This window comes from Anabrus simplex, chromosome 1 (assembly GCF_040414725.1).
Source record: "Anabrus simplex isolate iqAnaSimp1 chromosome 1, ASM4041472v1, whole genome shotgun sequence".
NCBI lineage: Eukaryota > Metazoa > Arthropoda > Insecta > Orthoptera > Tettigoniidae > Anabrus > Anabrus simplex.
In genome coordinates, this window is record NC_090265.1 from 443,489,194 (window position 1) to 443,510,655 (window position 21,462).

At 42.0% G+C, this 21,462-nt stretch overlaps 1 protein-coding gene across 1 annotated transcript in view; it reads right to left on the reverse strand.

Moving 5' to 3' along the window:
• Positions 1-15,619, reverse strand: part of plx (PTB_TBC1D1_like and TBC domain-containing protein plx) — a 624,596-nt gene extending 608,977 nt beyond the window's left edge. The window contains exons 1-2 of the mRNA XM_067135187.2: positions 15,321-15,619; positions 13,423-13,770 (exon numbers count right to left, since the gene is read on the reverse strand). Coding sequence (XP_066991288.2) covers positions 13,423-13,551 — 129 coding nt within the window. The 5' untranslated portion in view covers positions 13,552-13,770; positions 15,321-15,619. The remainder of the gene's footprint in view (positions 1-13,422; positions 13,771-15,320) is intronic.
• Between the last annotated feature and the right edge of the window lie 5,843 nt (positions 15,620-21,462).

Below are 21,462 nucleotides of genomic sequence, written 5' to 3' on the forward strand. Positions count from 1 at the left end.
AATTTAATTATCATCGACATATCCCATGTGCCTGTAGGTATAAACCCTATAGATAAAACAATATATCTAAATAGGGTCAGTTGTTTCTCAGAAAACTGCAGGCCCTACCTGTGCAGAACTTACACAATATACTTCGTTCATATTATTATTATGGAAATATTACATTGGCACTAGAACACAGTAGTTTCAATTTAAATTTGAATTCGCTTTTAATTTCGGGACATATGTAAAAAACGCGAAAGACGTGACAGAAATATGGGATGATTATTTACGAGCTGACGGAGGAGTTCAAGTCTGTAAGTGCTGCGCTGTAAAACATGGCACAAATGAGTCGTAAGGTCCGAGTTAAAGTGCACCTGAAAAAGATACTACTATACTACTATTTCACCCGAGTTTTCATTCCATCCTTGTTAGGGCCGGTGGACCTCCTAGACGGTAATGTCGTCTCTCGGACCAGGGAGATGTTATCCGGCGAAGATGTTCGGTCAAGGTGAGAGGGTTGGCGTCTGTGGCCTATAATAGGAACTGTTTTGGCATTCGGCTTAATGCAGGAGAATGGAAATCCCCGGAAAACCATTCTGAGGACTGCTGACGGTGGGGACCAGCCCAGGAGGATATGATTCTGCCCAATAGCTATGAGGACAAGAGCCAAACAGTTGATGGAATCAGTTCCGTTCCACCAGACGTGAGCTCACCGAGCAAGTGACCGCGTAGTTTGGGTCACGGTAGCTATCAGCTAGCATTCGGAAATAGTTGGTTCTAACCCCACTGTCGGCAGCGTTGAAGATGGTTTTCCGTGTTTTCCAATTTTCACACAAGGCAAATTCTAGGGTTTTATCCTAATTAAGGCTAAAGCCGCTTCCTTCCCACTCCTAGTCATTTCCTATTCCATCGTAGTTGCGACGTATTAAAAAAAAAACAAGACGTGCGCTCTCTACGGATTTCCCCGGTACAACTGCCCGATGTTTTGTCCCACTGGAAGGAACGGAGCAATCGGAGGTGCACGGCCATCAGTTGCTTCATTTAAACTCCACAGGACTGAACGGAAAGGAACAGGACTAGAGGCGATAATTGTTATTTTCAAGTACCGTACTTATTGATTCCAGGTACGTTCTTAAAATACTGACGTTTTATTGTCTTCTGTATTACGCCAGGTCTGGTTGTTGTACACCTTCTAATACAGTGCTTTTAATTACATTAGTTAGGCCTATACCAAAACGCAAAGCAGAAGTCTGGAATTTCTTCGGGAAGGTGGAAAGAAGGCCAAATGTGGTTTGTGTGACCGGTCGTACTCCTTGGCTGGTGGTACCTCCAATCTCAATGACCATTTGAAACGGTTCCATAAAGATTGCGTCAGTCGAGATGTAGGCCTAAACACATCTAACTTGACGGTACCAAAATACACCCCAGAGAACGTTGAAAAACTGAAAATTGACAAGGCTCTGAGAAAAATTATTGATTGTGATAGCCAACCCTTTTCAATAATTGATGAGTTATTTCGATCCTTTGTTGAGGCTCTTCATCCGAGATACCCATTTTCATGTCGTCAAACGATCAAAAAGGTAAGTTAAATAAATCTATTCAGGTTACTTTCGAGCAGGAAACGTGCGTGGAAACAAATTCAAGAAATATTCTTTATATTCCGAATTAGGTGGTATATTCATGTCCCATGAGGTATCTTTCACTCATTTTACAGACCTAAACAGACTAGAAACCGTGATAGTACATATATCACACCCTCGCACTGCATTTAGAAGTGAGAGATATTATTACCAGTATTCGATTTATTATTATTATTATCATCATCATCATCAGTATTTCAGTTGTATGTAATTCTAATATCTTATTATGCTGGAAGGTATCCATATGTGGTATAAGTAATTTGTTTAGTACAAATTGATGGAAAAATCACTGCTATCATAACTCAGGTAATTCGTACGACTCGTGAGTATATCCCAAAGTATGATGAGGTGGACTTGTTATTGTAGTCTAAAACTTCCAATGACTCATGTGAAACACCCCAGTGTCCGTTGATGGCGTTATTGTCTTGGGGCCAGGAAGAGATTCATGACGTGTGTCTTGACAAGAGGATCTACCATGATTGGCTGGCCAGGATCAATCTAGGCGGATCATGTGAGAGGAAGGGGAAGACTGAGATCTATCTATGAAGGTGTCATACGGCGAGGAAGGACGGCACTGTACGGGAACGTAGTAGTGCTGACACACGATACGGGATTGAAACTTCACAATACGGCACTGGAGTGACAATGCTGCACTATACTGCACTGGGCTTCGAACGTTTGTGGAACGTAGTCTTATTATGTTTGTGGAACGTGACTGACCTACAACTGCGGAGTGCTTAGGCACTTGGTGTTGTATCACTTGTGGCGGTTTGGTATTGTATATTGGTGTAAGCTGTGAGGTGATAATCTCAGACTTTCCAGAATTTGCGTTTTAGAACGACAAGCGTGTGTTGCCCAAGTGAATGTATCTTTAAAACAAGTGTTAGAGTCAGTGAACACAGTATTATGATGTACAGTATCTGTGTGATATAATAAGTGCCAATTATGAGAATCTGCAAGTGGTATTGATACAGAGACAGTGAAGGGTACTTATCTACATACACTGACTGACAGAGCAAATGCAACACCAAGGAGGAGTGGTTCGAAAGGGATGAAAGTTGGGGAAAAACAGAGACGGCACGGAAGAATAATTGATGTTTATTTCAAACCGATATGCAGGTTACACAAAGCGCACGGCATCGACTCAGTAGGATGTAGGACCACCGCGAGCGGCGATGCACGCAGAAACACGTCGAGGTACAGAGTCAATAAGAGTGCGGATGGTGTCCTGAGGGATGGTTCTCCATTCTCTGTCAACCATTTGCCACAGTTGGTCGTCCGTACGAGGCTGGGGCAGAGTTTACAAACGGCGTCTAATGAGATCCCACACGTGTTCGATTGGTGAGAGATCCGGAGAGTACGCTGGCCACGGAAGCATCTGTACACCTCGTAGAGCCTGTTGGGAGATGCGAGCAGTGTGTGGGCGGGTATTATCCTGCTGAAACAGAGCATTGGGCAGCCCCTGAAGGTACGGGAGTGCCACCGGCCGCAGCACATGCTGCACGTAGCGGTGGGCATTTAACGTGCCTTGAATACGCACTAGAGGTGACGTGGAATCATACGCAATAGCGCCCCAAACCATGATGCTGCGTTGTCTAGCGGTAGGGCGCTCCACAGTTACTGCCGGATTTGACCTTTCTCCACGCCGACGCCTCGTCTCACACTCGTCTGCGGTGACTATCACTGACAGAACAGAAGCGTGACTCATCGGAGAACACGACGTTCCGCCATTCCCTCATCCAAGTCGCTCTAGCCCGGCACCATGCCAGGCGTGCACGTCTATGCTGTGGAGTCAATGGTAGTCTTCTGAGCGGGCGCCGGGAGTGCAGGCCTCCTTCAACCAATCGACGGGAAATTGTTCTGGTCGATATGGGAACAGCCAGGGTGTCTTGCACATGCTGAAGAATGGCGGTTGACGTAGCGTGCGGGGCTGCCACCGCTTGGCGGCGGATGCGCCGATCCTCGCGTGCTGACGTCACTCGGGCTGCGCCTGGACCCCTCGCACGTGCCACATGTCCCTGCGCCAACCATCTTCGCCACAGGCGCTGCACCGTGGACACATCCCTACGGGTATCGGCTGCGATTTGACGAAGCGACCAACCTGCCCTTCTCAGCCCGATCACCATACCCCTCGTAAAGTCGTCTGTCTGCTGGAAATGCCTCCGTTGACGGCGGCCTGGCATTCTTAGCTATACACGTGTCCTGTGCACACGACAACACGTTCTACAATGACTGTCGGCTGAGAAATCACGGTACGAAGTGGGCCATTCGCCAACGCCGTGTCCCATTTATCGTTCGCTACGTGCGCAGCACAGCGGCGCATTTCACATCATGGGCATACCTCAGTGACGTCAGTCTACCCTGCAATTGGCATAAAGTTCTGACCACTCCTTCTTGGTGTTGCATTTGCTCTGTCAGTCAGTGTATATGTGCATTGTTCAACGGAGTAACTGCAAATGTTGGCTTCGTCCTCACTTTCGTTTTCCCACTGTTTTCATTGTTGTTGCTGTAAATATGGAGTCTTCCAGTAATATTTTGTGTGTGTATTATATTTTGGTGTGTAGATAAGGTGCTCATGCACGGATTTCATTGAGAATATAGTTACTTATTTTAGAATCAGTGGAGTTACTGATGAACCGGGGTGCAGTTCCTACCTATTTAGTCGTATTCAGAAGGTTGGGTACCGAGCTCGATAGCTGCAGTCGCTTAAGTGCGGCCAGTATCCAGTATTCGGGAGATAGTGGGTTCGAATCCCACTGTCGGCAGCCCTGAAGATGGTTTTCCGTGGTTTCCCATTTTCACACCAGGCAAATGCTGGGGCCGTACCTTAATTAAGGCCACGGCAGCTTCCTTCTCATTCCTAGACCTTTCCTGTCCCATCGTCGCCATAAGACATATCTGTGTCGGTGCGACGTAAAGCAAATAGCAAAAAAAAAAAAAGGTTGGGCAAGGCCTGAAGCAGATGTACCCGTACGCAGCATTATGTACACGCTCTGGGAGATAAAGAATTATCATGCTCTATCTAAATTCGAGGGATCCGTTCTGGTGAACTCTGGCGCCCATACTACTGGCATTTCGATTAGTTATTTTTATTAATTTAATTTATTACAATTATTTCATTCATTTATTGAGTAATTTTCTTTATGATTATTTTATTATTATTCACAAAAAGTTACAAAACCTTTAGCTACATACTGCACATAAAATTTAGTTTGTGCCCCTTCATGTTTGTCTCTAAAGGGGAGAAACGTCGCGTGAGGTAACTGAATGTGTTTCGGACGTACAATTTCCTAGTAAATACTTGTGGTATGCGTACTTTCTTCTAATCTGAAGCGTCACTGCTCATGAACGTTTATATGTGTTATTTCTTGCCTAAATGTGTTTCTTTCCACAGAACATATTACAGTGCACGTATACGGAAGTGAAATACGTTGTTGTGCAAGATATCGCACAAGCGTTTACAGTTTCCTTGAAACAGTGAGACTGTGACGGCTCACTTCATAAATGACACAGATCTGGCGTCCGCTTGCCTTCAGCGCTCTGTATTCAAGGGACAGCACACAACTGAAAATATAGCGGGCAAATTGAAAGAGGTAACTGCACAGTGGAATATTACGGGCAGAGTGACTGCCATAATAACCGACAACGCTGCAAATATGGTGGCAGCCGTCAAAAGTGTGTCAATTCGCCATGTGCCTTGCGTTGTGCATACGTTAAATCTCGTATTATCGGACAGCATAATGAATACGCCTGATTTAACGCAAGTATTAGACCACTGTGCAGAGATAGTCGCATACCGGTACTTCAAGTAAGTATAATTTGACCGGGCGAGTCGGCCATGCGCGTAGAGGCGCGCGGCTGTGAGCTTGCATCCGGGAGATAGTAGGTTCGAATCCCACTATCGGCAGCCCTGAAGATGGTTTTCCGTGGTTTCCCGTTTTCACACCAGGCAAATGCTGGGGCTGTACCTTAATTAAGGCCACGGCCGCTTCCTTCCAACTCCTAGGCCTTTTCTATCCCATCGTCGCCATAAGTCCTATCTGTGTCGGTGCGACGTAAAGAAACTAGCAAAAAAAAAAAAAAAAAGTATAATTTGTGTGCTGTTATCTCAGTATGACAGAAACGTAATATCATAGACGCAAATATCAATATCTACTGTTGTCCTTTCTTTTTTCAGGCATAACAACATCGCCAGTGAAAAACTGGCCAGTATTCAGGTCTCTGTTGGTAAACAAAAACTGCGCGTGAAGCAGCAGGTCGTGACGCGATGGAACAGCAAACTCACGATAGTCCAACGTTTGCTGGATATTAAGGTTGAAATTTATTGTCCTAGCTCTATCGGACCTAGTCAATGCGCCGTGATCACTCACAGGTCTCCTGTAATTTAGTTTGCAGCCACTTTTATTCTGAAATCCTAACTAAGGAAATTAACGCGTTGATAATTTATTTATTTTAGCGGACGAGTGGCGAATATTACACGATATGGTCCTTGTTGCCTCTCCTTTGCTGGGAATGACGGAGGCATTATCAGGAGATCAATACGTCACCTGCTCGTAGATCATTCCGCTGGTTCATGGATTGTTTCTGGACGTGAGGAAGAAGCAGGGAATATTAATCAACGAAGTGTCCAAAATGTCCTCTGCTTCTCGGCGATATAAAAGAGACTTTCCCCTTACGAGTCTCGTTCTGTTTCCAAACTGAAAACATTTTGACCCCCGCTTCAAAAAAGCTGCTTTTCAATCACCAGAAAAGGCTGAAGAGACCCGAAAGCAAGCGGAATCGGAAACTGCTGCATTTCTTAAGAAGCATGAACAAACTACTGAGCGCATCGCCATTCTGAGGAAGGCGCGGCAGGGACCAGCTCATTCGGTGGTGGCAGAACTTTTTTATTTCAGAAGAACGATGAGAGGGTGTCAACTGCAGCAACTGACGCTATGATAAGTGTCCGTCAGTACATTGAGAAGGCTCCCGCGCCTCCAACTGCCAATCCAGTGGCGAATTGGAATAAAGAAAACAAAAGTGCCGCATTAGTGATGTAGCCTTATGGTTTCTTTCCGTACCAGCAAGGTTGTGTCCCATTTGCGATCACAGCAAAAGTTGTCCCATTCGCGATCACTCCCATTACAGTGGAAAACAAGAATGTGAAGAAAAACCAGTTCGTGTCCCATTTGCGATCACTGTAAAATTATCAGCAGCCTGTCAGGGATTTCCAACGTCCATGCAGCAAGGGGACTGCTAATTAGGGCGTACTCCTCACAACCTCTCTCTTGAAGGTTTGTTTTACGTCGCACCGACACAGATAGGTCTTATGGCGACAATGGGATAGGAAAGGGCTAGGAGTGGGAAGGAAGCGGCCGTGGCCTTAATTAAGGTACAGCCCCAGCATTTGCTTGTTGTGGAAATAGGAATCCACAGAAAACCATCTTCAGGGCTACCGATAATGGGATTTGAACCCACTATTTCCCGAACGTGATCTCATCTTTTCACCCTATCCTTATAGAATTATAATTTTTTCAACTTTTTTAATCTAAACATTTTCTTAACATTAAGTTCTGGAATCTTGTATACCTAATCCGAGCGTGTAGACAAAAATTATAATTCTATAGGTGAAAGTAGGCTGAGTGGCGGTGCGTTTTAACGCGCTACGGCTATGGAGCAATGTTCTGCATTCGGGAAACGCGTAGGTTCGAACCCCACCGTCGGCTGTTCTCCGAATGGTTTTCTGTGGTTTAATATTTTCACTTCCAGGTAAATGCCGGTACAGTTCCTATCCGTAGGCCAGAGCTGTGCCTTCCCACCCCTTACCCAATTTTATTCACCATAACACATTTCATCTTCATTAGCTCCTCAATTGAGGTTGGTGCCAGGAAGGGCATCCGGCCGTAGAAACATCCCGTATAAATTAATCTCATCTCATCCCGACTCAGTACCAAGAAACGAGACTAAGGGCTGGTTCTACCACCTACTGGTAAAGTAGCGCGTAACTTGCCCTCCGCGTAATTTAAGTGGTAGACATACATACAGATCGATGAAAGTAGGCTAATTATATTTTGAGCAGCTGTTTACTTAAAGTGTCATTATGGATAATCGAACAGTTTGAGCATTATTTAAGCAGTAATTTAATAGTGCTCCCTATTGTATTAGAAAGTGTAAGTTAACTGTCAAGTTTAAGACTCAAAAAGGTTAGCACGATCGAAAAAGCAAAGTGTTACAGCAAAATACTTTGTTTTGAAATTGGGAAGTGTAAAATTGAACGGTTTTAATACGCCCATTTTTGTCCTGCTTCTTAAAACTCATTTAACCACCTTTACATCCACAGCCATCTGGTAACTAAATAAAAGGTTCATTTGAGTCTTGTTTATTCTCTGTTAGTCCCGATATTAACGCATCAGTCCCAAACGGTACCGGTACGTATAAGTAATTTAATGAGTTTCAACATACGATTCGTAAGAATCCTAGTATGTACTATAATTTCGCCAGTTACTTGAGGGATTTTTTTTTCCCCTTTGCTAGTGGCTTTACGTCCCACCGACACAGACAGGTCTTATGGCGACGATGGGAGAGGAAGGGCTAGCAGTGGGAAGGAAGCGGCCGTGGCCTTAATTAAGGTTCAGCCCCATCATTTGCCTGGTGTGAAAATGGGAAACCACGGAAAACCATCTTCAGGACTGCCGACAGTGGGATTCGAGCCCACTATCTCCCGGATGCAAGCTCACAGGTGCACGCCCCTAACCGCACGGCCAACTCGCCCGGTACTTGAGGGATGTCTTCCTGTACCAGTTCTTCAGTAGGGAATTCCCTCACAGCAACCTGTACCTGGCTGTTTGTATGTCACTAATAAGAGTGATCGCAACTGAGACAATGCTGAACTCGTCAAAAATAAACTGGTCTTTTATTCCACCTGAGTGATCGCAAATGGGACGACACCACCAGCAACATCCGTTCCGGCGGAGAGAGTATTTTCTAAGGCTGGAGAAATGATAACCGAGAAAAGAAACATTCTTCAGCCGTAAACGGCTGGCGTCCTTGTCTTTCTGTATGGAAACAACCAATACTTGTGAAGGAAGACTGTTGTTGTCGCTGATGATGCATAATTATAAAATAATTAATACTGTCACCAGTCACAATTTTTATCAAGTTGTATTCCACAACGCGATTTTTAGAGCTTATACTCTATCGCTCGATGGTGAAATGTAATAATAATAATAATAATAATAATAATAATAATAATAATAATAATGTTATTGGCTTTACGTCCCACTAACTACTTATACGGTTTTTCGGGACGCCGTGGTGGGCAGAATTTGGTCCCGCAGGAGTTCTTTTACGTGTCATTAAAGACACGAGGCTGACGAATTTGAGCACCTTCAAATATCACGGGACTGAGCCAGGAATTAATCTGCCTAGTTGGGGTCAGAGAGCCAGTGCCTCAACCGTCCGAGCCACTCAGACCGGCATGCAATGGCAATAGTATTAATTATTTCATAACGAATTAATTTACAGTCACGGACAAGGCCTACATTATAACATGATTATATTCAAGATAATACGTAATTATCTTTGTATGTAAGAATGCTAGTGTAATACGCCAAATAGGTCCAGTATGAAGTTAAAGGACGAGCGTAGTTTCGAGCAATAATAGCAACTTATAAATTCCTGTGAACATGCTCGTTCATTTCTCCCGTACGAAGTTCACATTACGCGCTTGTCATTCAATCGGAGGTTCTGATACATAATTATGTTTGTACGTAAGAATGCTATCTGTAATATCGCCCAACAATAAGGTATTAACTGAGGGGCCTAGTTTCTCACTTTATAATAGCCACAAGTTATAAATTCCTGTACAAATGCTCGTTCATTTCTCCCGTACCAAGTTTAAACTACCCGCTTGTAATTCAATCGGAGGTTCTCCGGAGGCACCGATTGAAAGCGCCCGGAGCCTCCGGTCCGTAAACAGCGCTAATACGAAGGTCCACGAGAGTTGGAGTCTGACGTTTAGCGCCACCGGCGAGAAAAAGTTGACTAACGCTGTTCGAAAATAGTCTGTTGCTATGGCAACGATAACAGCGATGCCACGTTTAAGAATGCTATCGCCACGTGGGTTGGATCGCTTTCAGTCGCTTTTGTGATATTATTCAGAATGGTACGGTGTTAGTTGTTGCTGCTTCATGTATTTACGTGTTTGTTTTCTGAATATTCGTTGTTAGCCTCTTCTTCTTGCAAGTTAATCAGTAGCTAGTTGTAAAATTCTATTCTGCATTTAACATGTGCATTTGTTGAAGTTATAGTCAGGAACTGATGATTTTGGTGATTATGAAATTTAATTTATCGGAAATAACGTGTTCTATCTTAAATGCTGGAAGTATTAGCACGAGCTTAGGAACGGGTCAAATTTATTGAATTGCCTAAGCCCTACATGTTTTATTAAACACACAGCCTGTATGTCAGATTGCAACTCTTGTGGGCCCAACTATAGCTCGATGGTTGTAATCCAAGGATCTGACTCAAGGTTGAATATTACTTTCAATAAACAAAGCTAACAATTTTAATCACATGCTTATCATCACTGCATCCTCAAACCATAATCTCAAGTTTCATCAATGGTGTTCATTTTATGCGAGCTTCCGCCTGTGGAAGACATAACGTAATGCTGATACCCACGCCCGGTCTGGCAGACCGCGCACAAACTATAAAATGTTGCAAATCATGCGATGTGGCATCAGTATACTGATGTTCTTCAGTGTGCCTACCATTAACAATAGATTAAAGAACACGACGGTTGCTGACAATCTCAATAAAGGAGAGAAAAAAAATAACTGTTGCTACCCCGTGTGGTCTCGCAGACTGGTCCTGGGTACTTGTGGGTTAAAACGTTACGTGTATCAAAAGTTGGTGGTATCTAAATATATGGCTACAACATTTATCACTACCTAACTACATAACCTCACGGAGGAGAAACATACAATTATAGAATTTAGTTAAGTGTAATTCTGTGATGGACAGGAATCCACTAAGTACCCAATAATTACCAAGAGTGTGTTGATGTTCACAGCCACCATTAATTCCTGGAGAGAGTTTCCCTCCATTCCTTCTGCAATACAAATCCTCCATCTAATTAATCCCTGAGAAGGTTTTCAGGCCCTGTTAAACTTCTGTTTACCTATGTTTCTATCACGACCCTCGTTCCAGCTAGAATTTTCTCTTTAAGTATGTAAACCCATTCTCCAGTCACCATCCATTTTTTCAGAAAGAACACATAATGTACTCTGAAGATGCCACCTGCATGTAGGCCTACTGGCTATAAACATTTCCAACACAGCTTAATCTTTAAAGGTGACCAGAAACATCATCTATTTACTTCATGAAAGAAAAAATACTAAAATCACAGGCCAGCAAGTAATAAAACACACAAAGAATTCCCTTCAATTAAAGATCAGACCATAATTAACTGATCTTAAACACTGTTTGTTAAGAAAGAAGCCATACTTTCCAGTGTCAACTTAAGTCAAATAGGACATAAAAAACTTTCCAGTCTGTCAAACACACAAAATTTCAATAAAAATTAAAACACTATAAACATACCGTACCAGTAAAAAATACACACTATTACACAAAGAATAACATGTTTCGTTCTTGTAGAAAAAATGGATGGTGACTTTAGAACAAAACATGTCATTCTTTGTGTAATAGTGTGTGTATTTTTACAGGTATGTTTATAGGGTTATAATTTTTATTGAATTTTTGTGTGTTTGACAGACTGGAAAGTTTTTTATGTCCTGTCTTAAACACTGATCACAATGCATTTTTATTAATGTAAAATGGGTATGGTCTTGTAGATTTTCTGACAACAAAGTTCAATAAAAAGCACTTTTCTAATCCTATAACCACTGATGGCATAAGAGAAACACAAAGCCATGTTTTTCATTAGTAGGCCTAGGCCTATAAGAAATCTGCCAATAACTCTGTCCTCCACACTGGTAAAAGTTTAAAATACTGAAAGTCCTCAGCACTCAAGTCAAAATCCCATCTATTTCTAGATGTGTATGATAACACTCGCTAGAATAGTCCATACGCTAGGCCTATATGAAGCCAGAATGTACCACCTCCTGCAATTTTCTTGATCATAAACATATTCTTCACAAGTTTTTAGAAGTACGCAAGATCATCATATGATGAAGTTGGAATGCATAAGGGTAAATTGGGGCAAATATTTGTTTACAGGAAGAAGAAATTAGGGATTGGAATAATTTTCCAAGGGAGATGTTCAATAAATTTCCAACTTCTTTGAAATCATTTAAGAAAAGACTAGGTAAACAAATAAGGAATCTGCCACCTGAGCAGCCCTAAATGCAGATGAGTGGCGATTGATTGATTTGATAGTGGCAGAAATCTGAATCACTACATTTAAGAATGTAACCTTATAAAGCCTACCTATAGCCTAATAATTTTGTTTGTGAGTTTAAAGTATGAAGACTGCCTACTCAGGTAAAACAATCATAGTAATTCATACAGAAATGAGGAGATTATGAGTTTGAGTCCAGAGAGTACAAAGCATTACCAATGTAAAATTGGTGCTTTGAAAAAGTTGAAAAAGCTACTATTTTATTTTAATTTCTTGGAGCAAAAACAGAACTACTGTGCCATACTGCTTCACAAGGAATGAACAAAATGTTACAGTACTGGTATGTTATAAATGGAAAGTCCCATACTGGCATATTATTCTGTCCTATTATTGTGTTCCTTCAATGTTCCTATCTTTCTAAGCCTACATAATTTGACTTGATTTACACTTGTTAATTTCTTTCCATATTGATCCTTTGTATTCCTTGGTCTCGTTTTGTGACTGTCCTGTGTTTCTGGTCTTTTACTGCCTGCATTCCTTTTTATCCTTCTGTCTTTTCCTGTACTTATCCAGCTTTCTCCTTATCGTACACTTTCCACATTAAGACAAGATCTGTTAGGACGGTAGAGCTCAACGAGTGTTGAAGTCTGTCCTCCCACTGAAGCTGAGAAGCAGAAACGAGCTTGTCAAGGGCCGAGAAGAAAAAAATCAATATATCTGAAGATGTGGAGATTGTCCTTTTGTGTTTTTCCCCCACCACCACCACCACCACCCCTCTTCCCACAGGATCTGCCACAGTTTTTATTACATCCTGTGTTCCTATCTTTCTACTATCATCTCTTAGGTCCCCCTTATGTTTTCTTAACACCGATTAGAATTTCAAGAAAACTGCTTGTAAACTAAGCAGATTCTTCCACAAAACTTCATTCAACACATTCATTCCAAACTCCTGTGATTATTACCACCTCTTTATATCAGCAATCACTACTTTCCTACTGCATCCAGTATTCCATCAGCATTTTGCTAAGTTACCAAAGCTTGTCTTTTCTTCAATTGTGTATATAAATATTAGATTCAAAATACTATCAGATGTTATATCTTACATAGCATAACTAATAATTGCACTAAGCTTGAGTAAATACCATACGCTAAAAGGGCTAAGCTGAGGTCTCAGATATTTCTAAAAATATTTCCCAATCTCACAAGAGAAGGGTAAAAACTGAGGGATGAAATGATCAAAAACAGCCAACAATTCAGGAATAAAAAGATGTGGGTTTATAACAAGGACGGCAACACACAATCAGTAGGATTGTTGTAGTTCTTATTTGTTACCCAATGCATCTACTCAAAGGTTGTTTGGATCCTAACAAAGCATTCCAGTAGGTTGTGTGCTGGTACCAATTTTGTTAGATAAAAATCAATCTTGGTTTTTTAAGACATAAGAATACTGTTTCCTACCTTTTCTGACGAGCCTCTTCTTTTGATTTCGGCAATAACCCACGGTAACATTGGTTTGGAAAACCGCTTATCCATTGCCGTGAAACCAAGATACTCCACCAGATACAAATTCATATTTAAGTCAGCCATTTTAGAGTCAATGAAATGATATACGTGAAGAAACTACAGCTTACTATGCAACAATACTTAAAAATACACACGCAATGGGCACAGTAAAGTAACGCCTGCCAACCCTAATAACAAACTCACTACAACAATACACTGGTTTTTGCAATCACAACTTTTTCATCAATTCTTCTTATTTACACTTCTCACAAAAGCACATGATTCACATTCTGCAGCTGTCACCTGAAAAAAAAGAACATGTATACATTAAAAAGAGGGCACAACTAATTATAATACAGAGAGTATACTATGGCAATGTAAGTATTGGAATGGTAGGCAATACAAAATTACTCTACACTATACACAAATTATAATTTTCTGCCTTTATGAGTTTTTCTCACAAAAAAAAAAAAAAAAAAATTGAGAACATTCATTGGAAACAATGAAGCTCCCACATGAAAAGCATAGTCCACGAGAAGGGTTAAAAGTGAGGGATGAAATGATCAAGAACGGCCAACAATTCAAGAATCAAAATAAGTGGGTTTATAACAAGGACGATAACACACAATCAGTAGGATTATTTAATTTTTGTTTGTTACCCAATGCATCTACTCAAAGGTTGTTTGGATCCTCACAAAGCAATTCCAGTAGGTTATGTGGTTAAAATAATAAGAGGCTCAACGAACCTGAGAAGCTAGATAGTTTTTTCCCTGATTTCTTCACACAAGCAAAGGATCCATCAGAAGAACTGATTTTATGAAAATCCCATTTCACAGCATCCACAGCTAATAGCTGTGCATACTTTTAATGTCATTATTGGACACCATCTCTCATACGTAGCCTAGTTCATTTATCAATCTTATAGAGGATATCTACATCCCCATAAATAAATTTATATTTGTGATAAACAGACATCAACCCATAGTGAATGCAAACGGGATATAGTAACTAATGGAAATTTCAATTATATCTTCTTCTCCAACTGAGGCATGTATTTAGAAACTTATTACGGGAAGGGGTCCAAGATCATTTGGTGATGAACTGATATTCTGACTAAATTTTGCATATTCAGATACATCTTTAAATCACTAGTAGTGCTATAATAGATATACAGGTATGGGATAGAACACACAAGAAAGAAAGGTAAGGAGAAAATTTCATTCAACATAATTCTTGAAATAAATATACCAGCACCTAAAATAAAAATACATAAGTTTAAGAGAACAACGATGATACAGATTTATATATTTTCTCCCCCAGTACCAGGGCACAAATCTTAAGATATTTAATTCTTTCTTTTATCCACACCCTTTTGTCTTATGATTTCCTGAACTGATTTTCATAGTTGAATTATAAAATTTCTAATGATGAAACCTGTGGTCTCAAGGTTAATTTGCGACCATTCAAATATATACATATTCCATAAAATTGCATTCGTTATCCTCGAAGAAAAACCTGCTATACATATATATAGGCTATACTGTATATCTGAATAGAAGGATCTACACTACCTTCCAGCATGGTATAGTATCTAAAGATGGGTTTGTATAATATACTAAGATGCACATATTAATAAATGAGACTGCAATATGCAGGACAAGAAGGAAAGTATTTTACCGTCCTACGTCATATTTTATTGATGGTACAACTACTTATAATTATTTTATTACTGTCTGAAGGGCCTACAAGAAATATTAATCTAGTGAATGATTCAAGGAATATGGGAGACAGTGTTACATATTTGAATGCATTCTCTGAGCATGCTTCAGTAAGATGTTATATGATTTATTTACCTAAATAACAGTTTCTGTCAGGCCTCCAGCAGAACAGCTGATCGCTCTTCCCTCGCAATCAAAACGGAACAGAGCCGTTAATGTCTAAAACATACTCTGGTGAACCTATCCATACGTCAACTTAACAAGCTTAGGGAACAAAGGGATTTGAACTTCCGAGTTCGAAGGGAGCACTACGAAATTAACGAAACAATAATCCATAACGTCTTGCAACACATATTCTCCCGCTTCTCACACTAGCACAAACGTTCAACCTGGCGTCTGACAGCCAAACTGCCTTTGGATGACAGCATACCGTCCACAGCCGTCGAATCCCATCGACCTGCAACATTTCAAAAAGAGCGGATAGTACATACTGCGCGATCTAGCATCACACTGTGATACTAACAGCAGTCAGATCACCTGGTAGAGGTTTTCGATTACCCACTGCTGGGCTGCCGGGGCTGCGGGACCTCTGTCGACACCAACTTACTACTTACTACTACTACTACTACTTTCAGTCCTTCTTCCCCATCCTGTACTCTTTTTCCCATCTTAGCATGTGATGTCCCAAGATGCCAAATTACCACATGTGATCTTTCACTTCTCGTGAGATGTAAATTTCGTTTCTAAGTTTATAAACATAGTTTCCCAGTTTTTATTTTCAAGTTAATGCTTGAATTCTAGCATATTTTAATGCTTAAAAGTGTATTCGAATTCTAGAATATTTACTTTGTCCCAAATAATCTGTATAGTGTATTCGCAAGCTATGTCGTTATTTACTCTGGAAGAGTAACTCCGTAGCGCTATTAGCTGTGGAATTTGGGAGACCGGGGTTCGATTCCCGATATTGACAAGAGGACCGGTATAGGCAGGGATGGGAAGAGTACAAGAAAACAAGTAATCGGACTGAATTACAGTTAACTGAGAAATATTTTATTTATAATTACAAATTACTTTTTCAACTAGGTACGGTAGTACCGGTAATCAGTAAAATTACAAATATTTTACAGAACGCTAATCTTAAGGAGATTTCTTTTCATGGGGCTGGAATGCCGGACCCGCGGTGTAGGTATAGTGTACCTGCCTCTTACACGAAGGTCCCGTGGTTTGATTCCCGGCCAGGTAGGGATTTTTACCTGGATCTGAGGACTGGTCGAGGTCCACTCAGCTTATGCGATAAGAATTGAGGAGTTATCCGACAGTGGGGTAGAAAGCCAAGAATAACGACCGAGAGGATTCGTCGTCCCAACCATACGACACCTCGTGCAGGCCTTCGGGCTGAGTAGCGGTAGCTCGGTAGTCCATGGCTATTCGGGGCTGTTGCACCATAGGACTGAGTTAGTTGGTTGTGGGGCTGGAATAATACAAAAGTTTGCAAGGAAAACATATCACTTTATTTTGTGTGTGTCTGTGTTTTGTTGGCACAGAGACTTCTTTTACAGGTTGCTTTATTTACGTCGCACCGACACAGATAGGTCTTATGGCGACGAGCTGGGGAGTGTGAAGGAAGCGGCCGTGGCCTTACCTATTATAAAGTACAGCGCCAGCATTTGCCTGGTGCGAAAATGGGAACCCATAAGAAACGCGATAAGAATTGAGGAGTTATCTGACAGTAGAAAGCCAAGAATAACGACCGAGAGTACAGCGCCAGGGCTGCCGACAGTGGGGTTGGAACCCACTATCTCCCGAATGCAAGCTCACAGCAGCACAGATACATTAAAGGGGCATCATAATTAGGTGATACTGTACTAAAAATGATACGTTGGAAATGATCATTTCCCATCAATTTAATTTCGTGTGGCTATTTCTAGCCGAGTGCAGCCCTTGTAAGGCAGACCCTCCGATGAGGGTGGGCGGCATCTGCCATGTGTAGGTAACTGCGTGTTATTGTGGTTAATTAATTAATTTCGTGTGGCTATTACTAGCCGATTGCATCCCTTGTAAGGCAGACCCTCCGATGAGGGTGGGCGGCATCTGCCATGTATAGGTAACTGCGTGTTATTGTGGTGGAGGGTAGTGTTATGTGTGGTGTGAGAGTTGCAGGTATGTTGGGGACATCACAAACACCCAGCCCCCGGGCCACTGGAATTAACCAATTAAGGTTAAAATCCCCGACCCGGCCGGGAATCGAACCCGGGACCCTCTGAACCGAAGGCCAGTACGCTGACAATTCAGCCAACGAGTCGGACGTTATTGTGGTGGAGGATAGTGTTATGTGTGGTGTGTGAGTTGCAGGGATGTTGGGGACAGTACAAACACCCAGCCCCCGGGCCATTGGAATTAACCAATGAAGGTTAAAATCCCCGACCCGGCCGGGAATCGAACCCGGGACCCTCTGAACTGAAGGCCAGTATGCTGACCATTCAGCCAACGAGTCGGACATTTTAGTTAATGACTCTGTCATTTATTTTACAATGGGTTGGTTCTTAAAATTCTTATTACTAAGCCCCGATCTCTTTGGCGGAATGTACATCTTTGCATTTAACTTACTGAAAAGACGCCGAACAGAGACACTTAAAAGAATACCGGTGTTACATTTACGAACATCACTGGGATAAGTATATCTCTGGAAGTACTGGAAAGGTAAGAAAGTACCGGTACCTCATCCAGCACTAGTGAAACAACTGGTTCTGCCGTAGTAGAGGTGAAAAAGTTAACTGCATCATTAACTTTGGTTAGTGTTCTGGCCTTTGGCCACAGAGGTTCCGCGTTCGATTCCCGGCAGGGCCGGGAATTTTAACCATAATTGGTTAATTCCCGTGGCACGGAGACTGGGTGTACGTATCGTATTCATCATCATTTCATCCTCATCACGACGCGCAGGTCACCTACGGGCGTCAAATCAAAAGTCCTGCACCTAGCGAGCCGAAGTTCTCGGACATATCCCGGCACTAAAAGCCATACGCCATTTAATTTCATCAATCACTGTACTAGAATGTAAGGATTACAATTTTATTTCAAGAAGTAAATTGCAAGTAAATAGGGTACTCGTTCGTTCCTAATCTGTTTTCCCTCCAGGGTCGGTTTTTCCCTCGGACTCAGCGAGGGATCCCACCTCTACCGCCTCAAGGGCAGTGTCCTGGAGCTTCAGACTCTGGGTCTGGGGATACAACTGGGGAGGATGACCAGTACTTCGCCCAGGCGGCCTCACCTGCTATACTGAACAGGGGCCTTGTGGGGGGGGGGGGATGGGAAGTTCGGATGGGAGAGACAAGGAAGAGGGAAGGAAGCGGCCGTGGCCTTAAGTTAGGTACCATCCCGGCATTTGCCTTGAGGGGAAGTGGGAAACCATGGAAAACCACTTTCAGGATGGCTGAGGAGGGAATCGAACCCCCCTCTACTGAGTTGACCTCCCGAGGCTGAGTGGACCCGGTTCCAGCCCTCGTACCACTTTTCAAATTTCGTGGCAGAGCCGGGAATCGAACCCGGGCCTCTGGGGGTGGCAGCTAATCACACTAACCACTACACTACAGAGGCGGACGACAAGTAAATATTACGTTTTGTAAAAGGTGACGATTAGAAGTAAAAATTGCTAAGAATGTAATCGTTGCAAGTAATCTGATTACTTTTACTCCATTACTTCCGAAATGTAGCCTCCGTGACTCAGGCGGCAGCGCGCCGGCCTCTCACCGCTGGATACCGTGGTTCAAATCCCGGTTATTCCACGTGAGATTTGTGCTGGACAAAGCGGAGGCAGGATAGGTTTTTCTCCGGGTACTCCGGTTTTTCCTGTCATATTTCATTCCAGTAACACTCCCCATTAACATTTAATTTCATCTGTCAGTCATTTATCATTGCCCCAGAGGAGTGCGACAGGCTTCGGCAGCCGGCACATTTCCTATCCTCGCCGCTAGATAGGGGCTTCATTAATTCCATTCCTGACCCGGTCGAATGACTGGAAACAGGCTGTGGATTTTCATTTTCATTGACTTCCCAAATCTGGGTATAGATACACGCAGCTCCTCTCCTTTAGACAAGTACTTGAAAATAGCTGCACCTGCTTAGGACGGGGGCACGAATTTACTTTCCTCTCGAAGAAGGGTAGTTTTGTTGAGGTGGTATTTATACTGTAATATTATTGGACGAGTGAGTGCCTTCAGTGCCGCATATCTTGGAAATGAAGTAGTTTCCTTCCTTCCTTCCTTCCTTCCTTCCTTCCTTCCTTCCTTCCTTCCTTCCTTCCTTTCTTCCTTCCTTCCTTCCTTGCTGGTCGTCTCCAATTTATTGGGGTCGGCACTATGTGTGGATCTGGCACAGTTTTTCGGCTACGTACCTTTCCCTACGCTAACCCTGGTTAAGGGATATACGAGTACCGGCATTCACTATAGTGTTTTAGTGTGGTGGATAACGGTGTGGCTTTCTGTGTTGTGTATAATTAAAGAGATGTGTATTAAGACGAACACAAACACCCAGTCACCAAGCCAGAAGAATTAACTATATAAGTTAAAATTCTTGGTCCAGCTGGAAATTGAGCCCGGGGCCATCTGAACGGAAGGTGGGACTAGTCTACAATGTCTACTATACAAGCAAACATCGACAAAGAACATTTTATTTCAGCAAAGGAAGTCACCAGCAATGAGTTCTATGATAGGTCCAATTATAATCCTAATAAAGGAAATATTCCAACAGTGGACATGAGGAGGTTTATATTCTATTTTTTGACTACTATTCCATCTATATATATAAAATAAGAGTTTTGTCTGTACATTGCTCAGAATTTGAAAATAATGTTATTTCTGTATCGGTCATGTCCATAGTAACAAGAAAATGCACTTTTTACTTTTCCGTAATTTCTGTCTGTCTGTCTGTCTGTCTGTCTGTCTGTATGTATGTATGTATGTATGTATGTATGTACACGCATCACGAGAAAACGGTTGAAGAGAATTTAATGAAAATCGGTATGTGAAGTCAGGGGATGAGCCTCTACAATCTAGGCTATAAATCATTTTACTCACGCTGAGTGAAATGGTAGTTTAGGGGAAGGCCTAAAATTGAATTCTCAACTATTTATGTTATTAGTGGTCTAATGAAAATCGGTATGTGAAGTCGGGGGATGAGCCTCTACAATCTAGGCTATAAACCATTTTACTCACGCTGAGTGAAATGGTAGTTTAGGGGAAGGCCTAAAATTGAATTCTCTACTATTTATGTTATTAGTGGTCGTATTTTAAAGAAAATGGGTATGCAAAGTTGGGGAATAAGTTGCTACAATCTTAGGCTGTCAATAATTGTATTTACGCTGAGAAAAATGGTGGTTTAGGGGAAGGCCTAAAATATAATTCTCAAATATTGTTATTAGTAGTCCTATCTTGATGAAAATCGGTATGCAAAGTCAGGAAATAAGTCGCTATAGTCTAGGCTGTAAATTATTTTATTCACGCTGAGTGAAATGGTAGTTTGGGGGAAGGCCTAAAATGTAATTCTCAAATATTTCTTATTAGAGGTGTAATCGATGAATGCTATACAACTAGGGTTATATAGTATTAAATTTCCTATTATTCATGTCTTATTCATTGTTACCGTACTGGCTATGATCACAAAGATATTCATGATTTTGGATTTTTGTTACTAAGTCCCTCAGCGCCGAGTAACCAGAAATGGGTAAACAGTATTTAATGAAAATCGGTATGTAAAGTCGGAGAATAAGAAACTACAGTTTATGGTATAAAATATTTTACAAATCACAGAGTCGAAAGAAAACTAAATGTGAAGGCCTACAATATAGAAAGCTCATAACATTGATCAACAATAACATTACATTGACCAATGTCGTGATGTGCTTTGTGTCATCTGTTGCCCTTCATCTCCGGTAGATAGAATTACTGCTGCGTACCGAGTATTTTTTATATTTACGTCGCACCGACACAGATAGGTTTTATGGCGACGATGGGATAGGAAAGGGCTAGGTGTGCCTTAGGCCTTAATTAAGGTACAGGCCCAGCATTTGACTGGTGTGAAAGTGGGAAACCACGGAATACCATCATCAGCGCTGCCGACAATGGGGTTCGCATCCACTATCTCTCGGATGCAAGCTCACAGCTGCGCACCGCTAACCACACGGCCAACTCGCACAGTCGTACAGAGTGTAACAGCCTGCTTGAATATTGATGGGAAGTAGCTGGGGAGTTAGATAACTTTCTTCTTTATCATGACGTTCCCC